The sequence below is a fragment of the Chamaea fasciata genome, unplaced genomic scaffold (assembly GCF_029207755.1).
Source record: "Chamaea fasciata isolate MVZ Bird 193981 ecotype frontalis unplaced genomic scaffold, bChaFas1.0.hap1 SCAF_232, whole genome shotgun sequence".
Classification (NCBI taxonomy): domain Eukaryota; kingdom Metazoa; phylum Chordata; class Aves; order Passeriformes; family Sylviidae; genus Chamaea; species Chamaea fasciata.
Window position 1 is genome coordinate 3,246 of NW_027094317.1, and position 18,664 is coordinate 21,909.

Here is an 18,664-nt window from a genome sequence, read left to right on the forward strand (position 1 = left end):
AGTCAGAAGGCTGGATGCAGAGTATGGGGGAGATTAGGTCGTTTTATCCCACAGGATCTTCTGAGGGCTGGATCTCCTCAGAAGTGGGTCAGTAGCTGTTTCTGATCCTGGCTGTTCTGTCTGTCTTGGCCGTAGTTTGTTTGCTCCCTGCTTGCCCAAGTGAGCTGAAGTGACCTGCACTGCAGAAGGAATATCGTGGCTAGATGTCCCCCCAAGTCCTGATCCCTCTCTTTGTGTTGCAGTCCTTTCTCCGTGGTTCCAGCCGAAGGAATTCTGGGCCCTGGTCACACCATGCAGGTGACAGTGGGATTTCACCCGCTGACGAGCGGTGACCATTTTGGGTCCCTGGTGGCGCGCTGCACAGGTGAGTGCTGGGCAACGCACGGGACACAGGACAGTTCTCCACCATCACTCCCTGTTCATCCCCCTCAATTCCCTCTAGATGTACCTCCTCTGTTCCAGCTCTGCCCCAAAGAAAACTGAAATAGCTGGTGTTTAAATGGTTGAAAAAGTGGATCCCCTCTAACAGGGCTGAGATTTTTGGAATTCTGTTTTGCTGGGTGTTGCAGAGTGGAGGAAGGAGGAACCCTGATTCTCCACTACTGTGTGGCTACGCCTGGGTGAAGTTTTATTTTACTCCTGGGCAGTGCTGTATGTGAGCTGCGAGGTCTCCATCAGACTCTCTCCAATGCAGTGTATTTCTTGCACACCTCTGTCCTGTATGCCGCTTCTCCACTGGCTTGTCACAGACCCTTTTACTATTTTGCCCTCTACACATCCATGCAGCTTTTGCCTAATAACATCTTCAGGCCCTCAAGTTCCTGTATGGTGACAAATCAAGACAAATTTTTCCTCGTCCCCATTTCCCAGGCCGTTCATGCTGTTGCAAACCTCTCACATCTCCCATTTGATTTCTAGACTGAGGAATCCCATTCAGACTTCATATAGAAGCTGCTCTGTACTTATTAATCTTTCCTTGTCCTTTTGTATTTAACCTGAAATGCTCCATCTTGGTTTTTGAGATCAGGACAATATGAAATATTTCAAGACTGATGGGGCTGTGGGTTTGGACAGGAAGATGACGATGATGATGATTTTTATGGTGTTCATTTTGTAGTGGTTTGTCATATTGCAAAGCCAGGCTGGTTGTGTTTCCTCTCCTGTGTCCCCTCCTGCTGTGGGCTGTCACTTCACCTGTTCCTCTGGGTCTCCTTTTTCTGCCCACATGCCCCCAGGCGTATTTGCTTGTCAGCAACAAGGGATCCAAGGGATCAGGAGGGGCAGGAGTCTCGTGGGATGCGCAGGGGAGACCTCGGCAAGCCAGGATTGACCAGGGCTCCTCAGTGTCACCTGAAGGACTTTGATGCAGAAATCCCAGTGGTCTGAGTGGGTCACCTGAGCACATCTGACAAATCCCACTGTACATACTGTCACCTTGGGGCCAAATCTCTACAAACACCTTGGAAATAAGGTGGTTAAGGAGGTGCCCAGGACATCCTCACGCAGTACACACAGAGCTGTCAGGACGTGATAAATGTACTGATCCATGGAACTGCTAATACATTTAAAAGCTATGACACTTTCTTCCGTGACCTGTGGTTTGCTTTGTTCCTTGTGCTTCCATCAGCAACTGAGCTAGCTGAGCAAAGACTCTGCTTTGTTCCAGGTGAAGAAAGTTTCTTCACATTCCTTCGCGCAGAAGCTGCAGATGTCAACATTGGATTGAGCACATATTCCCTGAAGGTTGAGAAGACTTTCATCACCACATCAAGCCACACAAGCATGTTCATCAGGAACAGGAGTAACATCACAACCCACTTCCAGTGGAAGATGTTTCCTACTGAGGAAGCCGACAATGAAGAGAAGAGGAGGTTGGTTTGAAAGATACGTTTCAGTGAGATACATGGCCCAAGACTGAAACTAATGCATGGCCTCAGGGGCGTGTTGGTGATTTTGAATGGTTTAGGCCAAGTAAACCATCCCTGGCCTTAGGGTGTGTGTCCCTGGGCTGCAGGAGCTCAGCACAGCATTCCAGTTCCATTTATACTCCAACCAAGGATGGCATTTTGGGAAGGAAAGGTTGATTGCAATGACTGGTTTTCCTCAAGTTCTAATTGGGCTTTTGCCTCCCTAATCTTCTTCCTACATGACCTGGCAACATCCCTAAACGTTTCCTGAGTTGCCAGCCCCTCTTTGCAAAGGCGATACGCCCTCTTTTTTCCCCTTAGTTCCTTCCAAATCTCCTTGCCCATCCAGGCTCGTTGTCTTCCCTGTCAGCTCATCTTTCAGCACACAGGGACAGTCTGTTCCTGTGCCTTCAAGACTTCTTTCTTGAAGTATGTCCATCCTTCCTGTACCCCTTTGTTTGTAAAGGCTGTTTCCCAAGGTCCTCTCCAAAACAATCTCTTGAACAGGCCGAAGGCTGCCTTCCAGAAGACCAGAGTGGAAGTTTTGTTGATGCCCCTCCTTGTTTCACTGAATGTTGAAAACTCTGTTATTTCACAGTCACTGTACCCCCAGACAGTGGTGAACAGATGAAGTTCTTTTAGTTCTTAGGGAATCCAGTACCTGGATCCCAGGGAGGCAGCAGGCTTCCCTGTGGAATGGATCCGCTCGATATGCAGGGCCCTCATTTCCCCTTAGAAGGGGTTCACTTACTACCACTACCCTTCTTTTCTTCATAATACTTGAGGCTGGGATCTGTCTGGCAGAAAAAGTGCAGCTGTCTCCAGACAGAATTTTCTCTTTTAGTGTCATCTGTCTGAGCCTCTGGATCCAGGGCCTCATACCTATTCTGTCAGGGTGCAGTCATGGGGGTCAGGACAGGATTTTATTACCTCCTCAGCACAAGCCCATCTCCATTCCCCACTGTCTCCTAGGTCTCCTCCTTCCGCCTGATCACAAGAAGGGCAGGGCTCCTCTGACTCCTGCTGAGCTTCTCTCGGGCTTGGAAGGGTGTAACTCCAGCAGTTTAGTTTTGTTTTGCTCTCCCTAACGCTCCTCAGCCTTTCCGCTTCTTCCTTACCTTCTGCCACTAGACAGAGCAGATCATTCACCTGCTCACACTGCACGCAGGTGTCTTTCACATTATCCTCTGATATTAACACCAGGCTCAGACCCTCCCTGCAGCCAGGGGCCTGGACAGCTGTGTCCTTCCTGGGGGGTTCTGTTTGAGATAGTACACTCTTGCTGGCGGCAGCAGCAGCAATGACTTTGGATCATTTGTAAACTGTTGCTGGGGAAAAAAAAAAAAAGCAGAAAGACGAATGAAAAAAAAAAAGGCAAGCACCTCACAACCAACCAAAAGACACAGCCCAGTACACAAGGAGGGTGGGTGGCTGCAGCCTTTCTGCTCAGCCTGCTTGTATCAACTGCCACGCAAAAACTGAAAAAATGCTGTGCAAACTGCCAGCCCAAACTGCTGTGCCAAAACTGCCGTGCCAAAACTGCCAGCCCAAACTGCCGTGCCCAAACTGCCAGCCCAAACTGCCGTGCCCAAACTGCCGTGCCCAAATTGCTGTGCCCAAACTGCCGTGCCCAAACTGCCGTGCCAGAACTGCCACGGCAAGCGCCTGTTTGCTGCGGGCCAGGTCGCTTGCACTCCCCAGAGCCATTTTAAATCACCTGCAAAGGAACAGGAGGTCGACCCCCACCCGCTTGAATGGATGGCAAGAGGGTCCTTTAGTGCCCTGGGCTTCTTGGTTCTCCACTGTTCTCTGTCTACTTACACAGTGTCTGACTTCCATACGAGCTCTGTATGTTAAAAGAAAATCCCATGACCTTCTCTGGCTATTTCCCTGGGCTGTTTATTTCCATTTTTTCCTACTTGCCTGCCTCAGCCTGGATCCCAGGTGATCCACTTTCCCCTCAGAAGAAACTGGGTTTTCTTTAAGTAAACTTCAACCTGGTTTTGGTTTTCTGGATTTTTTTCCAATTACATTTGTTTTCATGCCAGTTTGTGTCCTAGCCTGTCACCAGGACATTTTGTTTTTCCTTACTTCCAGTCTTAGGGATGGTGTTAGTTCTAAGGCCAACTCTCCTGCTGTCAGAGATGCTTTTGAGATCTCAGAGCAGAGAGGACTTTTTTTTATGAGAGGAGCTAGTGCAGGATCCTTTCCCTCTCTGGCCATTCTACTACCATGCACTGGGATGGGACCCAAAAAGCTCTGGATCCTGAAAAGATGATCTCTCCAGGAGTTTGCTGTCTGTCTCCTGCACCAAGAAGTCCCTTCCCCTCTCACAGCCTCTGTTTTCATGCATATAAAACCTTGGATGTCACTGAAGGGATGCGGTGCCTGAATTCATCAATTTCCTTTGGAAGTACTCTGGGATGCTCTTGTGAAAGACAGAGTAGGGAACAGGACAGGTCCAAAATGGAAGAAACAAAGAGCGATGCTGGTAACACGTAACCACAACCCAGCTTCGTCTCCCTTTCCCAGGGAAGTCCTGCAGTGGGTGCTCCGTGATCTTTATCTGCTTCCCCCGAGCACCTCAGTGGTAGGAAAAGCCAGCTGAGGTGGCTGGTGGATTCTCCCTCAGTTTTGGCAGAGGCTTTGAGGCAGGAGATTCTCTTGAGGGATGCTGGCTTTCCAAAGCTCTCCTGAGCTTGCAAGTGTGGAGTAAAGCTACCTGCTGAGCTTGTGCACAACAAGTTATCTTCTGATCCGATTGGGACCCTCGTGGCTTGGGGTCAGCCCTTGCTGGGGAGCTGCCGCTCCTCCCCAAGTGCTTTGCTCTCCCGCACTTCCGCTTCTCTCTGCAAATATATTAAATGACCTGCTGGCTTTGTCTCTCCCTGCGGCTGCAGGCAGTGTGATTTGCTGGAGCCACCACCAAAGGTCTGGATGGAAGACTTCATGGAGGAGAAAAAAATAAAGAAGGTGAAGGGCTTTTGTGAAAATCGCACCTCCCTCCTGAGCCAAAAGGTCCAGGAGGAGAAGGCAAAGGTGCAAGAAGACCCCCTGCTGTTCTCCAATGACTTTTTTTTCATTGAGCCAATGGTAAGTGATAGCTGAGAACCTCATTTTCCTCCTCTTCCTTCTCTTCCTTCTCTTTCTCCTCGTCCTCCTCCTCTTCCTTCTCCTCCTTCTCTTTCTCCTCGTCCTCCTCCTCTTCCTTCTCCTCCTTCTCCTCCTTCTCCTCCTCCTCCTCTTCCTCCTCCTCCTCCTCCTCCTCTTCCTTCTCCTCCTCCTCCTCCTCTTCCTCCTCCCGCCCACCCTACCCCCGCCCCTTCCCCCGGGTGCGGTCACTCAGCAGGTCCTCAGCTGGCTCGGTGTGCTCAGAGGGAGGACATGGAGTTTCTGGTGCGGCTGCAGAGCTCACTGCTGAAAGTATTTCTGCCCTGCAGGCTCAAGGCAGGGCTGGGAGCCTGACAAAGCTGAGCTCTGCTGCCAGGGCTCGAGCTCAGGGCACTCCGTGTCCTTGAAGTGTCCACAGGGACCAGTTTTTGTAGGTAGGGGCTCCCCCGACACGTGCTGCTGCGTGGGGTTCAGCGGAGGGTGTTGGAGCAGTGCCAGTTCACGGATTGACCTGAAGCATGCAAGGGTTCGCTGGGAAAAGGAGGCCAAATTCAGCCCAAGGTTAATCGTAGAAATGCCTGTCCCTTCCTCTAACCACGACTCGCACTGTTTGTGAGTCTCCCAGTGTCATCTGTGAGCCTGGACACAAGGGTGGGAGGTTATAATGGGCATTTTGAGTTCTCTTGCACACGGGGACAGTAAACCTTTTCTTTTTCTGTTTATGCAAGCAAACGCCCATGTCCTCCCATCAGCCAGAGCCCTGATTCTGAGTATTGGCATTGTGAGAGATGATGAATGCCTGGTGTCTGCACAGTGCAAAATCCCTTCTCATCCTGGAGTAAATCCTAGAATAATCCCAACCTCTGCTTTCTTTGAAAAAAGGTTAAACTAATATTTTTCTTTCCAAGGAAGGGGATCGTGTTCTTGGTTACTCCTATGGCCCGTCTAAGGCCAAGAGCCACCAGTGCACAATGGCAGTTAGGTACCACTGTAGCTGACTGCAGCATGATGTGACCAGGAGCTTGTGTCAGAGCAGCAGGAACATTGTGGAGAGTGGGGGCTGATCAGCTGAGCATTGAGAGCGCCCAGTGGTGTGTTGAGCTGGGTTTAGAGTGTTTCCTTGGGCTCCTTATGTTGTTCACTCATCACTGATGCTCTAAAGAAAGGCTTAGAGGAGTGGTTGAAAACAAGAAGTGTGAAGTTTGAAGATAAATCTTTTTCTGTCTCTTTCTGTTTCAGGAGGGAGAGATTGGGCCACGTTGTTCGGCTGAAATCAAGGTGACCTTTAAACCCCTGGAAGCACTGGAGTATCAGAGTGTGGCCTACTGTGACATCTCAGGTACAGCTCCTTTCCCCTGCTTCTCTCACCCACAGTGAAGCCATGGAGCAAGCCTGAGCCCACTGGGCTCCCATGTAACTGCTGGGAAGAGTTCCTGGTCAGCAGGGCAGTGCTGGCACATCCCCAGTGTCCCTGCAGCTTCCAGGGAGTCTCCCATGCAAGGCCAGGGCTCGGAACACCTGTGTCTGGATTGCTGATCCCAGAACAACCCAGGCAGTGCAGGGAGATGTTTTCATGGCACGGCTTTGCCAGCATTTCCTCAAAGGCCAAGGAGCTACAGAGCAGAACAGCTTTAGTGAACAAGCACTAAGCCCCTCTAGACCACTGACCTCCAGGATGGGTCCATTTGACGTGGATCCATCATCAGGCAGTAGGAGCTGAGTTAGAAATGTGCTCCCTGAGCCTGGATCACCTCCAGACACCACCAGGCCAGCGGAGGCGGAGCCCCGCTGAGCCCAGGGTGTTGGTAGAAGGACCACCCTTGGCCAGCACCTGCTTCTCTCCCTGTGTGGGAATTGTCACCTTGCAGCTCTCAGTCTGTGCAAACAGAACACAGTGCCGAGTGTCAGAAGTGGAGGACAGCAGTCCTGTGCTGCTGGGCCAGGTGGTTTGGCAGTTGTTGCCTGGCAGTTTGCCAGGTAGCAATTGCCAAAGTCTTCGTGAGCTTTGTGCCTTCACTGAATGGATTTCAAAGCTCCTCTAAGTGCATGGGGAGGAAACCCTAGAGTCATAGTATGTTAAGAATGGAACGGACCTCAAAGACTGTCTAGTGCCAAGGCCCCTGCCATGGGCAGGGACACCTCCCACTAGACCAGGTAGCTCCAAGCCCCATCCAGCCTGGCTTTGAACACTTTCAGGGCTGGAACCTCCACAACTCCCCTGGGGAACCTACTCCAGTGTCTCACCACCTCACAGTAAAAAAATTCTTCTCAATATCTAACCTAAATTTCCTTTCTTTCAATTTATACCTGTCACTCCTTGGCCTGTCGCTACAGGACACCAGAGATGTTTTAAACTCAGCAAACTGGTGGCTAAAATTGGAAACCAGCCCAAGGAATGGGTTAGAAATTGCAAGTCAGCCCCAGGGGATATCTCCTGAGGGAAGAGAAGGGTCCATATCTTCTGCTGCAGCATCAAGAGCTGGTTGCATGCAGCTCAGAATCAGGGTCTAGCATTGAGGCAGCCTGGAAAATCCAGTAGAACAGAGGGAATTATTGTACTGAAATGGACATCTCTCCCCAGGCCGTGAGAGCAGGCTGGCCCTGCACCTCAGAGGGGAAGGCCGCAGACCCTTGGTTGAACTCAGCTGTGATACCCTGAACCTTGGGGAAGTTTTTGTCAAAACCGCCCACACCCATGAGGTGAGCACCAGGGGTTGGGATGGATCCTGATGGCTCCTGAGGCAGCAGCAAGCCTGGTGGACCTGTGGAATTCCTGGCAACCTGGGCAGTTGTGAGCAGGGAATATCTGATGTACTGGTCAAATCTGGGCGGGGGGGGGGAAGGGGGTGTTCCAGAAAAATGTGTCTGTTGTTCATGAAGCCCCAGTCCCTTCTTTTGGGCAGCCTTCCATAGGGATCAGCTGGGAGGCTTCCTGCAAAACAACCCCTTTTGACCCAACGCTGGGTCAAAAAGCTGTTCAGAGGCTTTTGTGGCAGCACCAGACACAAGGCACCTTTGTACTGGGCTCTTCAGAAGCAGCTGGGACAAGCTGGCTACATTTGAGCTTCAGTCCACCGCAAACAATTTTTAGTCAAGTGTCTCCTGCTCATTCCTGGAAGTCACAGGAAAGCCATCCAGCCTCCTGGCTCAGTGCAGGCCCTTGCAAAGGGCTTGAGGATTCTTTCCCTTGCTGTCCAATCCCTCACCACACTTCAGGCTTGGTGCATCTCTGGCTCTAGAAAGAGAAAAGTGTTCCTGGGAATAAAGCAAAAGATTTTTCTACCTATTTGCCTCCCCCCTGTTGGGGGTCAAGTTTGCAAAAAAAAAGAGAGAGCAACTGAAAGAGGCAGAAAACGAGGCACTACATCATGCCAGACACTTTCAGAAGTTTGGTTGTGGAAGAGAAAGACACGTTGAGTTTTCTTACCAAAAGATGGCGCTGTCTGTACATTTTGATGTTGATGCCTCCTTCTCAGTGTATTGTTTTCACGGTATGGGAAAAGGTAAATGCGTAGATACGGTACTGCTGGAGCTGCGCTGACTGGGGCAGCAGCAGCTCTGTGGTGATTCACTACGCAGCTGCAATCACCCCACGTTGCTCTCAGGGCCAGGTCTGAATGAGCTTGGTGCTACTGACCAGAGGTGGACTGCTCTGTGTCCGTGGGATAACCCCAGGGTGACTCCAGTTATGTGGAGTTATGTGAGCTTCGCATGAAAACCCAAAGGCAGAACTTGTCCTGTTGTATTTTTTTGACTTCTGCCGTCCAGCAGCACAAAGCATCTTCTGCCTTTTCTGGGTGTTAATTGCGCCATTAGAAAATGACTCCCAGGAAGGGAAGATTTCACGTGTACTTGCATTTTGTTTTCTTGCTGCTGCAGGTGAAACTGATGAACAAAGGAGTTCTTGATGCTCCCTTCACCTATATCCCTTCAAACACGGAAGTGGGCTGCTGCTTCAAGTTTGTACCCGAGGAGGGCCTCATTGCACCAGGTGGGATCCAGACTATTCAGATCTCCTTGGATGCCGCCGTGTTGGGGCGGTTTGAGGAACCATTCCAGTTCCGTGTGGCTGGATCTCCTACGCCTGTGATCCTGACCATCGAGTAAGGACTCTGGGAGCTTACTCTGGGTGGGCACATCTGTAGCTGTCTCTGGGACATCCCCCACCTACCTCATTTTGGGGTCGGGCAGAGAAAAAAGATGTTTCCTGAAGTCTCAATCTCTGCTCTGATCCTGGCATTGCCTTAGTGTGGGGGTGCCTGCTGCCCCGTGTGGTACCCAGGAGCTGGAATGACTCCTCCCTGCAGGGATGTCCCTCTGCCTTGGGCCATGGCAGGCAGTGGCATGGATCAGCTTTGGGCAGTAGCTGCTCTGGGATGTCCCCCCTGAGCACCCAGCAAGGCCCCCAGGGCTTTGGAGATGGGCCAGCCTGGGTGATTCTCCACCAGCAGCAGTGTTTTGAAAAACTTCTGTTAATAATCCATCCCAAACGGGCAGCAGCAGCCTCAGCTCACCTCTCATGGCCATGCATGGAGGCAGGCTGTGCTCCGAGCTCCTGTGCAGAGTGCTCTGCTACCTCCTTTCCACAGCCAGGAAAAGGCTGATGTGGGAGACAGGGAACTGTGCAGCAGGAACCGTCCCAAGGACATGGGCTTCATCCCATAATCCTGGCCCTGCAGAAGGGAGAAGGGGTGATGATGGGGGAGGCAGAGCTCAGTCCTCAGGACCACAGCAGCATGAGGGCTTGTCCCTGCTAGCCTGAGGCGTGTGCTGGTAGGATAACGTAGTGTAAGCAGGAAAGCTGATGCTGGCTGCTCTGGAGCTTTGGAGCTAGGCTGCTGCTGTTGGGAGGCACTGGATCAGGGCAATAAAGAAATGAAAGCAATCTGCAGTTGATTATACCAATAAGATAAGGGAGATGGATTAAAAAGAACATGAAACTTATTACTTAGCAGGAGAAAAGTGTTGACTAGGTCTGCCCATAGTAGAGAAACAATTACACTGGCTTTGCTTTTGGAGGAAAAGTGCTGCTATTTTTATTTTGGAAATCAAGAGGGAACCTTTCACCATCAAATAATTGATTCTCCTCTGTCCCTCCCCCAAACTCGTCATGTGTAGTGGTGCGGAAGTTTTCTATTACATTAAATGTATTACAGTTGTATGGTGTACCCTTGATTTTCTGTACTTTGGTTCAATGTACCCCAGTTCTATACTGTTCTATTTTTAAACTCCCTCATGTTGCCGTCTCCCCCTCTGCCTCCCTCTGCCTCTCCTTGTCTCCCCAGTTACAGTCCCTGGTCGGCTACCCTTTCCCGCCTTGTGTAGCTGTCTGTCATCCCTCAGGGAGATTCCCCCTCCCTGCCAGTCACCCAGGGCCTGTCCCCCAGGTCTGGAAGCTTCGATAGGAGCTTCCAGGTGACTGGCTGATTGGAGGGTCCTCCCCTGCCTCTTTTTGGTTACTGGTCGTTGTCCTTGTCTATTATGTTAATGAATCCGCTCCTCTCCTACCCTACTGGCGTATGCGTACCCACCCCGAGTCTCCACCTCCTGTGTGAAACCCCCTGCCTCCCAAGGCTCTGGGTCTCTCCGAGGCTCAGGCTTTAGGACGAAGGTCCCCTCGCATCAATAAAGCCGAAGTTCCAGTTGCCTCCGAGAGTCCCACCTTTCATTCCTCCACCATAGCAAAGCGGCAGGGCGAGTCGGCAGCAAAGATCCCACTAAGATCCTGTGGGGACGTGTCGGGGCTAGCCAGGCGTGAGAAGACATGCGCCGCCGCAATCATGCGTGGGATGTTATTCCATAAGCAGCTTTCTCCTTGAGCAAGAGAAGGTGTCTCTTGTTGAGATGTGTAGAGCGGAGCCAGGGACAGTCCTGTGAACACAGTAGAAGACACAGTTCACTGGTCCTTGACTTTTAACCAAAAGGCTGGGTGCGCATTGATTGGCGTCAACCATGAAATAAACTCGTGTTGGGCAGCTTCAAGTGCTGCCTTCAGTGGATGTTGGTGACTTTTAGTGCCTGTCTGCTGAGTTCAAGGCCAGGGGAGGAGGTGTGGTAGATTCAGGACACCCATGTTTGGTTGTTTAAGCTATTGCTCCTGGCTGTGCCAGCTGGTGCACTAGTGACAAGCTGGTCCTTTCCTCTAGGATTCATCTGTCCACTGTGTAGAACTGTTAATGCTCTTTTTGGAGGATGTTTGGGGCTCCCCTGGCTTCATGTCTCAAAACTCTGTCTGTAATGATTGTGTGGGTCAAAATCTCCTGAGAAAGCTTCTCCATGGGAAGACCAGTTACAGCCAAGTAGCAAAGCAGGGAACCTGTGGCTGGAAAGGCTGGTTACAGAAGTTTGTGGGGACACCTTTATGTCCATCCCATTACAGATGGGGAAACTGAGGCACGGAGACACATCTGGATGGGTTTTCAGGGTCCCTCATGGGACCACCGGCAACTTGGGGGCTTTTCCTGCCTGCCCTGCGTCCAAAGCCCCATCAGTGGCTGTGGGCTGCTGGCCTCTTGGCTTTAGCTGCCTCCTGTGCACATGGACACTGTGCTGAGCACATGGTGGTGCGTTGATTTGAAACCCACGATGCCCCTGACACCAGGTTTTGTGCCCCCAAGCCACGACAGCCGGAGGCTTTGCAATTCCCTTTAACGCAGCCATTTCCTCCTGTGTCCCTGTCATCGCAGGGGGTGTGTCGTCGGGCCGACTTTACACTTCGACACCGATGAGCTCGACTTCGGTGACATCTCCTTTGGTGAGTGTTCCCTGCGCTGGGACACAGCGGGAGGGATCTGTGTGCTCCAAAATGGAGCACTTGAACGTAAAAGCATCCAGCACTGCTCATGTTCTGCCACAACAGCCTCTTCAGGGTGTTGTAATAGATACATACTATTAAATTCGTGGATTAAAATTGTGTGTATTAAAACTTTGCAGTGGAATGTAAAAACCCCTGAATTCCTGGAAATAGTTCCAGGGCATCTCTTTGCATACCACAGCCTTTTCACAGTCCAAAGGTGTAACCTCGACATCTGCCAGAGAGATAACCGGGAAACAGCCCATTAATCATGGGCTGACCACATCTTCACAGTTCATCAGGAGATCCGATCCCAATCTGGGCGGAGGTCGGCAGAAAACCTTCTGACAGAAGATTCGGAGACTTTTCATTCAGACGTCTTTTCAATTTCTCAGGAAACTCTCTCAGATATCCCTTGCGGACACCAGACATTTCAATGATTCTGTTATGTACATGATGTCATGTTCTTCGGGTTCTTTGTTACCGTCTTGTTTTCGCCTCAGGGTAGAAAAATGGTATAAAACGCCTACCCTGAGACCCCGAATTTGTGGGCAGTACTCCGGAGAAGCACCCTTTGCTGCTCCCGGATTGTCCACCCAACCTTCGATCGATGTTGTCCTGATTTATTGTGGCGTTTCCCGAAATTGCTTTTCAAATTTGTTAAATAAATCTTTGATTTAGGAAATTGGCTCCGATCATTTATAACAGTGTGAACTGCAGGTGCCTCAGGTAGCATTTTGCCATTGTGGGATCAAATAGGAGCAAGTATTTTCTGGTGTCTCTGTCCTGGTTTAAAAGACAGATTCTGCCAAGGAAGGTGGCAATCTTCACGGAATGGAATGATGACCCTCCTCTCTCCAAATTACTATACCTTTGAAATTACAGGGCTTCCAGGCAAAAATATGGAAAAGGAATAGCAGTTCGTTACTAGAATATATCAGGACAGCACAGACAACAACGCAATGCCAGAAGTTTCCAACCCGCCGAGTCCTGTTTTCCCCTTTGGTGTGGTTATGATCACAGGCTGGAGGAGCGGTGGGCTCTGGCAGGGGAGTGATTTCCCTCCCAGCCGGCACGGGCAGGGAGGGAAGGAGGAAATCGCTGCTTTTGCAAACTACGGGCAGCAGGAGATGTGGGCACTGGCAATCGGGAGCAGGCAGAAGCGGGGACGGCGGGCAGGTTCGATCACAGTGCTGAGCCCGGCGTCAAGCGCACGACGTCCCGCAGCAGCACGCTGCCGACCTTCCCGAGCCCCGCCGGAAGGACGGAAAGGTCTGCCCCCTGCAAACCTCGGCTCCGACTTCACAACCGCCCGCGGCATCACGGCACAGCTCCCAAAGAGCCCCGGATGGAAAAGCCCACCCGCACAGCCGAGACCACCCCAAACCCCCTGTATTTCCCTTCCCAGACTGAGGCCAAAATTCACTATGAAACCTAAACTCATAACAATGAAGTTGTTGAACGTTTTAAGAAAACTAATTGCCTCTCCTGATCTGCTTCTTCGCCACCCTGCATCACCACTGAGGCACTGGTTAAGTTGCCTTTTGAATAAATGAAACAAGAAAGGCAACAGGTAGAAACGCATTCCTAAGGTCTCTTCAGCTGAAGGCAGCTGTTGTATCTTTGCTTCTTTTTAACTGTTGTTGACTGTTGTCTGCATGTGGTGACCTCAGTCTCATTTGAGGTTTTGACATCTGTGTTTGTCCCTTTTGTGCTTCTCTTGCCTCCCTGCTGGAGTCACTGCTGGAGCCGGCAGTGATTACTGTTGATGGGCACAGAGAAGCTCTGGGCTGCGCCTGCAGTTGTTTTTTTCCCCCACCTGTGTTCAAATGACTCTTGGTGAGCAGGCCTGGGGAGAAGTCTCCTCCCCACAGAGCTGGCCAGCCAGTCCACTGCAGAGCGGGTTGTGGCTGGTGTCCGGGCTCTGCAGGACATCCCCACCATGCGTGGCACTATCTCTGGCTTTCCAATATGGAAAGCAAATCTCAGAGTTAAGGTGGGGTAAACCCTTGCAGGCAGCAATCACAGTGAGTAGTATGGGTGCGATGTCCCCGCTTGTTGGGTCAAGGCTCGGGTTTGCCTCCAGCTGAGTGGGCTCTGAGCTGTCACATGCCCAGTCTGTTTGGCCCAAACCAAAAGACGCCTTAAGAATTCTGCAGAGAGAAACTGCATTAGGGTGCTTTGCATCACGTTCTAGTTCCTGATTCCATCCTCACTTTCTTCTGCTGTAGCTTCTTCTCAATGGCGACTCACTCTTTATGTATCTTGAAAAGGGTAGGAGTGTTGGCAGACTTAACAGGGAATTTTACAGTTTGAATTTTCAGAGGAAATGCTTGGTCTGGGTGCACAGTCATCAGGGAGAAATAACTGGTGCTGGTTTGGGGCAGGTGAGGGAGCTTCTCCCCATCAGAAAGAGAGAAGCTTGCAGTGTTGAGCAGGGCTAAGAGCAGGCATTTTCAAGGCTGCAGTCTGGAATCAGTGTTAAAGGGAACTAAGTGACGACTAATTCCTCTTGCAGCTTCTCAGTAATCTGTAGTTCAGATAATAAAGAGCTAAACTCCAATCACGCTTTCATGCTACCAGGGTATTCCCACCAGGAGTCACGACATAACTGGTGCCTAAATGGATATTTGTGTCCTTTTCCTAGGCTTTCCCTACACCAAGACCTGTCGCCTCACTAACACCTCGCGGGTGCCGGACGATGGCACTCAGCCTGCTGTTAGCAGCTTTGAGCAAATACTCAGCGACAGTGAGCCCTCCTGGAGGGAGGGAATTCATTTTTCTGTGAAGCCACGGGAGTTTACAATGAACCCCAGCGAAAGGACCCTCCAATCCCAGGAACACCAGGATATCGAGGTATGGGAAGAGTCCAGCCACACACACTTCAGCAGCGGGTCTGACGCTTCACGGGAGTGTGGGAGGGCTTTAGCTCTGATGCCAGCTCTGATCATCGTGTGAGCGAGGATCTGCACTGGCGTGGGGCCTCTGTGAGCTGGGTTACTCGGGACGTTCCTGAAGGAGCACTGATTTGTTTCCAAAATCACAAGCTGAAATCATGTCCCATAATGGTCAAGTACTGAAGGCATTTTGGTGTTTTTGAGAGCAATGTCTTTGATTGCAAGTGGGCAGAGGACGGACGAGGACCAAAGGTGGCTGTTAGACAGATGTCATTATATAAAGCAATTTGCTTTTCTTCTTGGTCTCATTTCTCCTGTCCTGGGGAGTAGAATGATTTGTGTTCACTGCAGGGATCTCCAGTGAAGGCAAAAAACTCTGCGGCCATGAACTGCCCAGCACCTGCTGGCCCACGCTTTGTCTTCAGCTTCCTGCTGTAAAGCTGAACTCATTCTGTTCAAGTCAGCAGATTTCCACTGCATTTATGTCATTGTAGTCAGATGAAAATTTGCCCCTTAATTTGAACACAGTGCTGCACAGAGCTTTAGTCTAATGTTTTAATTTAGCTGACCTATGCCCTGATAGCAAGGTGTGCTTAACAAATCTGGTATTTGCCAGAAGGCTTTTGTCACTCTTAGAGACTGCTCTACACGTGGAGCGGCAGAAGAATTAAGGCAAAATCCTCCCTTTACTTACCACAAAAACTGGAGGACATCACACGTGAGTCATGAGCTTTTGTAAAGAAGAATTTACTGCTCTTCTCTTCCACCAGGTGACCCTGTGTTCCAACACTGTGACGGAATACAACCGGAAATTGCTGGTGGACCTGGAGTGGTTTGGCAAGGGAGTGGCATCACTGATCATCAAGGCCAGGTACCAGCACTTCCCTGGCCTCCCCCAGCGCGCTGCCTTGCACAGGATGTGCTGGCTGCAGCTCCCAAGGAGACGTGTTGTTTAATGACCTCATGTTCTGCCCAGCTGGACATGAGAACAGCAGTGCTTGAAAAGCAGCCTGTGGTGAAAAGCAGCCCTGCTGACAGCCCAGCGTGGTCCTGGGTCGTTTTCTAAAGGGACCAGGAATGATATCATTTATTGACCTGGTGCTTGAGGTGAAGCAAGTTTCCCAAGGGCCTCCTCGCCTTCTTCCTGCAAGAGGTGGAGTTGTGCTGGGTTGCAACCAGCCCACGTTGGCTTGGGGCACACCAAGCAGTCTGCTGAGGGTCAGGGTCTGGTTCTGTTAACGAGGGCACGTGACAGTGGGGAAGTGGCTCACAGCAAGAGAGGTGAGGGCAGGATCTTCAGAGGGGAAATCAGTCCTTGATGTGGCAGGTCAGCTCTATTTTTTCCCCTTCTCTCTGCTTCCTGTTTTGAGCTTTGATGTTCTCAGGCTTAAAGCAAAAGTTGTTCTTGCTCCAGCAGAATTCCATCCTGCTGTGCTGCTCTAGGTGTCAGTTTAATGACAAGAGGGATGCAGTTCCCTGGTGCTGTTCCCACTCCCAGGCAGAGCCATCTCGTCAGTGCCTGGGCTGCCATGTTTGAAAAGCAAGTGCAATTGGGGACAGTCAGTATTTGGACCTGTGGAGTGAAGGACCAGGGGAGTTGTAGGAACTGGGAGGGAGTGATCTCCCACTCTGTGGGGCAGGTGATGTCTCATGCCCTCCAAGGCTGGGGCAAACAGCTGAGTTCTCAGGCAGGGTAACAGCACCATGGGAGAGAAGGGAGTCCTTTTTACTGAGACACTAGAGTCGTGTGTTCCTGGAGCCTTACTGAGCACTGATCCCTGTTGGGAAGGCTCCCCCAGAGCTCATGGATCACTGGGACTGTTCCAGGAGTTCTTGCAAACCTTCTTGGATGAAGGAGGGGCTGAGGCAGCTGTGGGACCAAGTGCTCTGCCTGGGGCACTTGGCAGCCTCTGGGTGCTGCCTCTCAGGTTTTGCCCCTCCTCGACAAGACATGTTTGAGTGGGAAGACTTTGAAGGCAATTTTTCACCGTAGGGCTGTTAAATGTGTATTTGACAGTGACAAAGGTGTTGTGCTCCATTTCACAATCTTTGGGGGTAAACGTTCTCCATTCTCTCAGTATCTCTGATTCCCTTGGGGTCATCTCTTTGCCCAGATGTTTCGTTCCTGAGCTGCAAGTGTACCCCCAAAACCGGGGGATCCATGAGTGCGACCTGAAGGCGCCGTTCGTGAGGAAGTTCTTCATTTGGAATAACACCCACCTTACTGGCTGCTACGGGCTTATTCCCCAGGTTTGGCATCGCATCCACCTCCTCCTCTCAAATATTACTGTGGAGATTATTAGGGGGGAAGAGGGTTTGGATAAGACCTTGCCGGTTTCTATTCAGTCTTAAAGATCTGCTGAGAACAGGATCCTACCTGAATGTTAGCTTTAGGATGCAGTTTAATCTCTTGAGGAAAGGGCTTACGTTCTAGTCTTCAGGGTGTTTTCTTGTGGGAGATCTTCGAGGGTTGTGAAAAGCTGCTGCATCCACAGACACCAGTGCTTGTGCTGGCAGCCTCCTTGCAGAACCCCCTGAGAATGCTAAGCCTACAATTCTTGGATCTTGTTTGTGCCTTTTACCTTTGTCCTGGGGATTTTTAAAAATGTGTGTAAGTTGCTGTTGGGATGGATGTTGAGGAGTTTAAAGTTTCTTCAGAGGTCCCTCTGAAGCTGGATTTGATTCTGTCCCTTCTAGGAACCCGAGGAGGACTCTCCTGTGCTCTACTCCAGCCCCAGACCCTGTGGGATTCTCCAGCCTCGGAGCGCTGCAGAGATTCCAGTTACAGTTGAAATCCAAAGATTGGGCAAGCGTTGCACCAGTGTTTGTACCGGCGTGTTTGGGGATGCAAGAAACCCACTGGTGAGTGCAAGGGGAGGTGTGTGCCTTCGTGCAACTGGTCCTGGCAGGGTGCACAGTGTGCGGGGATTCTTCCGGGGAAAAGAGGCACAGGCTGCTGTGGAGAAGGACAGCAGGGGCAGGTGGCATAAACAGCTCGTGCATTATAGGTGGCAATGTCAGTGTCTGACCCAGAAGGTAGTTCATCTAAGCTGGAATTGAGGATCATTTTAATTACTCTTTAAAATGCTCTTAACTTTGGAAACATCTTTTTTAAAATGTTACCTCACAGCACAAAAGAGGATGTCAGAAGATTTCTGGGAACCTTGGGCTTTCTGTAAAAGAAAGGAAAGCTGGCATCTGAAGAGTAGTTGCAAGGATTTAAGCTTACATTAAAACATGGAAATGGTGATGCCAAATTCCCTGGATGGCACCAAACATCTGAACCTGGGCCATTGTGGCACTGCATGTAAACCAGTCAACAGGGAGGACAGGCAGTGCAGGCTGTGCCAGGGAGCCTGAAGTTTGACTGAGCACTTGCTTTCAACTATCAGATTGCTTACCTAAAGAGAAGAGTTTCTCCCCACCCGAAGAACCAGTTGTTTAACTGTCAGCCTGATCTTAACTAGAGATTTCTTGCAAAGCTTCTACCTTTGGACCAATAATTTGTAGTTTGAAAGTTTCTCTTTACTTAATCCTTTTCAATTTGGAGGTGAATACATAAGCTTTATTTTTTTCCCCCCAAAATCCCAGGAATTCAGCTGGAGAATGGTAGCTGTCCCTAAAGAAATAACTTGAGCTGGGTTGAGCTGTTTAAGCTTTTTTAGGTTTCCCTGTTTGGGTTTGATTTTTTTTTTTTACTCTTTCTTGCCTGCTTTCTGTAACAGAGAACAGAACTACAGAGCCTTGGACGGCTGTCAGCAGTCTACATAAGTCCAAGGCTGATAGAGTTCGGCAGGATCCCAGTGCTAAGGCCTAATTCACAAGCTTTTGGCCTCTTCAACGAAGGTCTCGTCGATTTAGACTTCAGGCTAGAGATTGTAAGTATCTGTGGGGCCGTTTTCCAGGGAAATTGACTGGTTGACATTACAAGCTGCCATGACGTGGTTTTTATATGC

General features: G+C 50.5%; 1 protein-coding gene across 1 annotated transcript in view; it reads left to right on the forward strand.

Annotated features, from left to right (window-relative positions):
• Positions 1–242: 242 nt before the first annotated feature.
• The window catches only part of LOC136304968 (hydrocephalus-inducing protein homolog), a gene marked incomplete at its 5' end in the record, with an annotated part of 67,973 nt that continues 49,551 nt past the window's right edge, over positions 243–18,664 (forward strand). Inside the window, 12 exon segments of the mRNA XM_066208382.1 lie at positions 243–364; positions 1,667–1,871; positions 4,808–5,000; positions 6,258–6,357; positions 7,600–7,718; positions 8,898–9,121; positions 11,705–11,772; positions 14,459–14,667; positions 15,479–15,579; positions 16,823–16,958; positions 17,406–17,570; positions 18,434–18,586. Of these exon segments, the coding sequence (XP_066064479.1) occupies positions 243–364; positions 1,667–1,871; positions 4,808–5,000; positions 6,258–6,357; positions 7,600–7,718; positions 8,898–9,121; positions 11,705–11,772; positions 14,459–14,667; positions 15,479–15,579; positions 16,823–16,958; positions 17,406–17,570; positions 18,434–18,586 (1,795 nt within the window).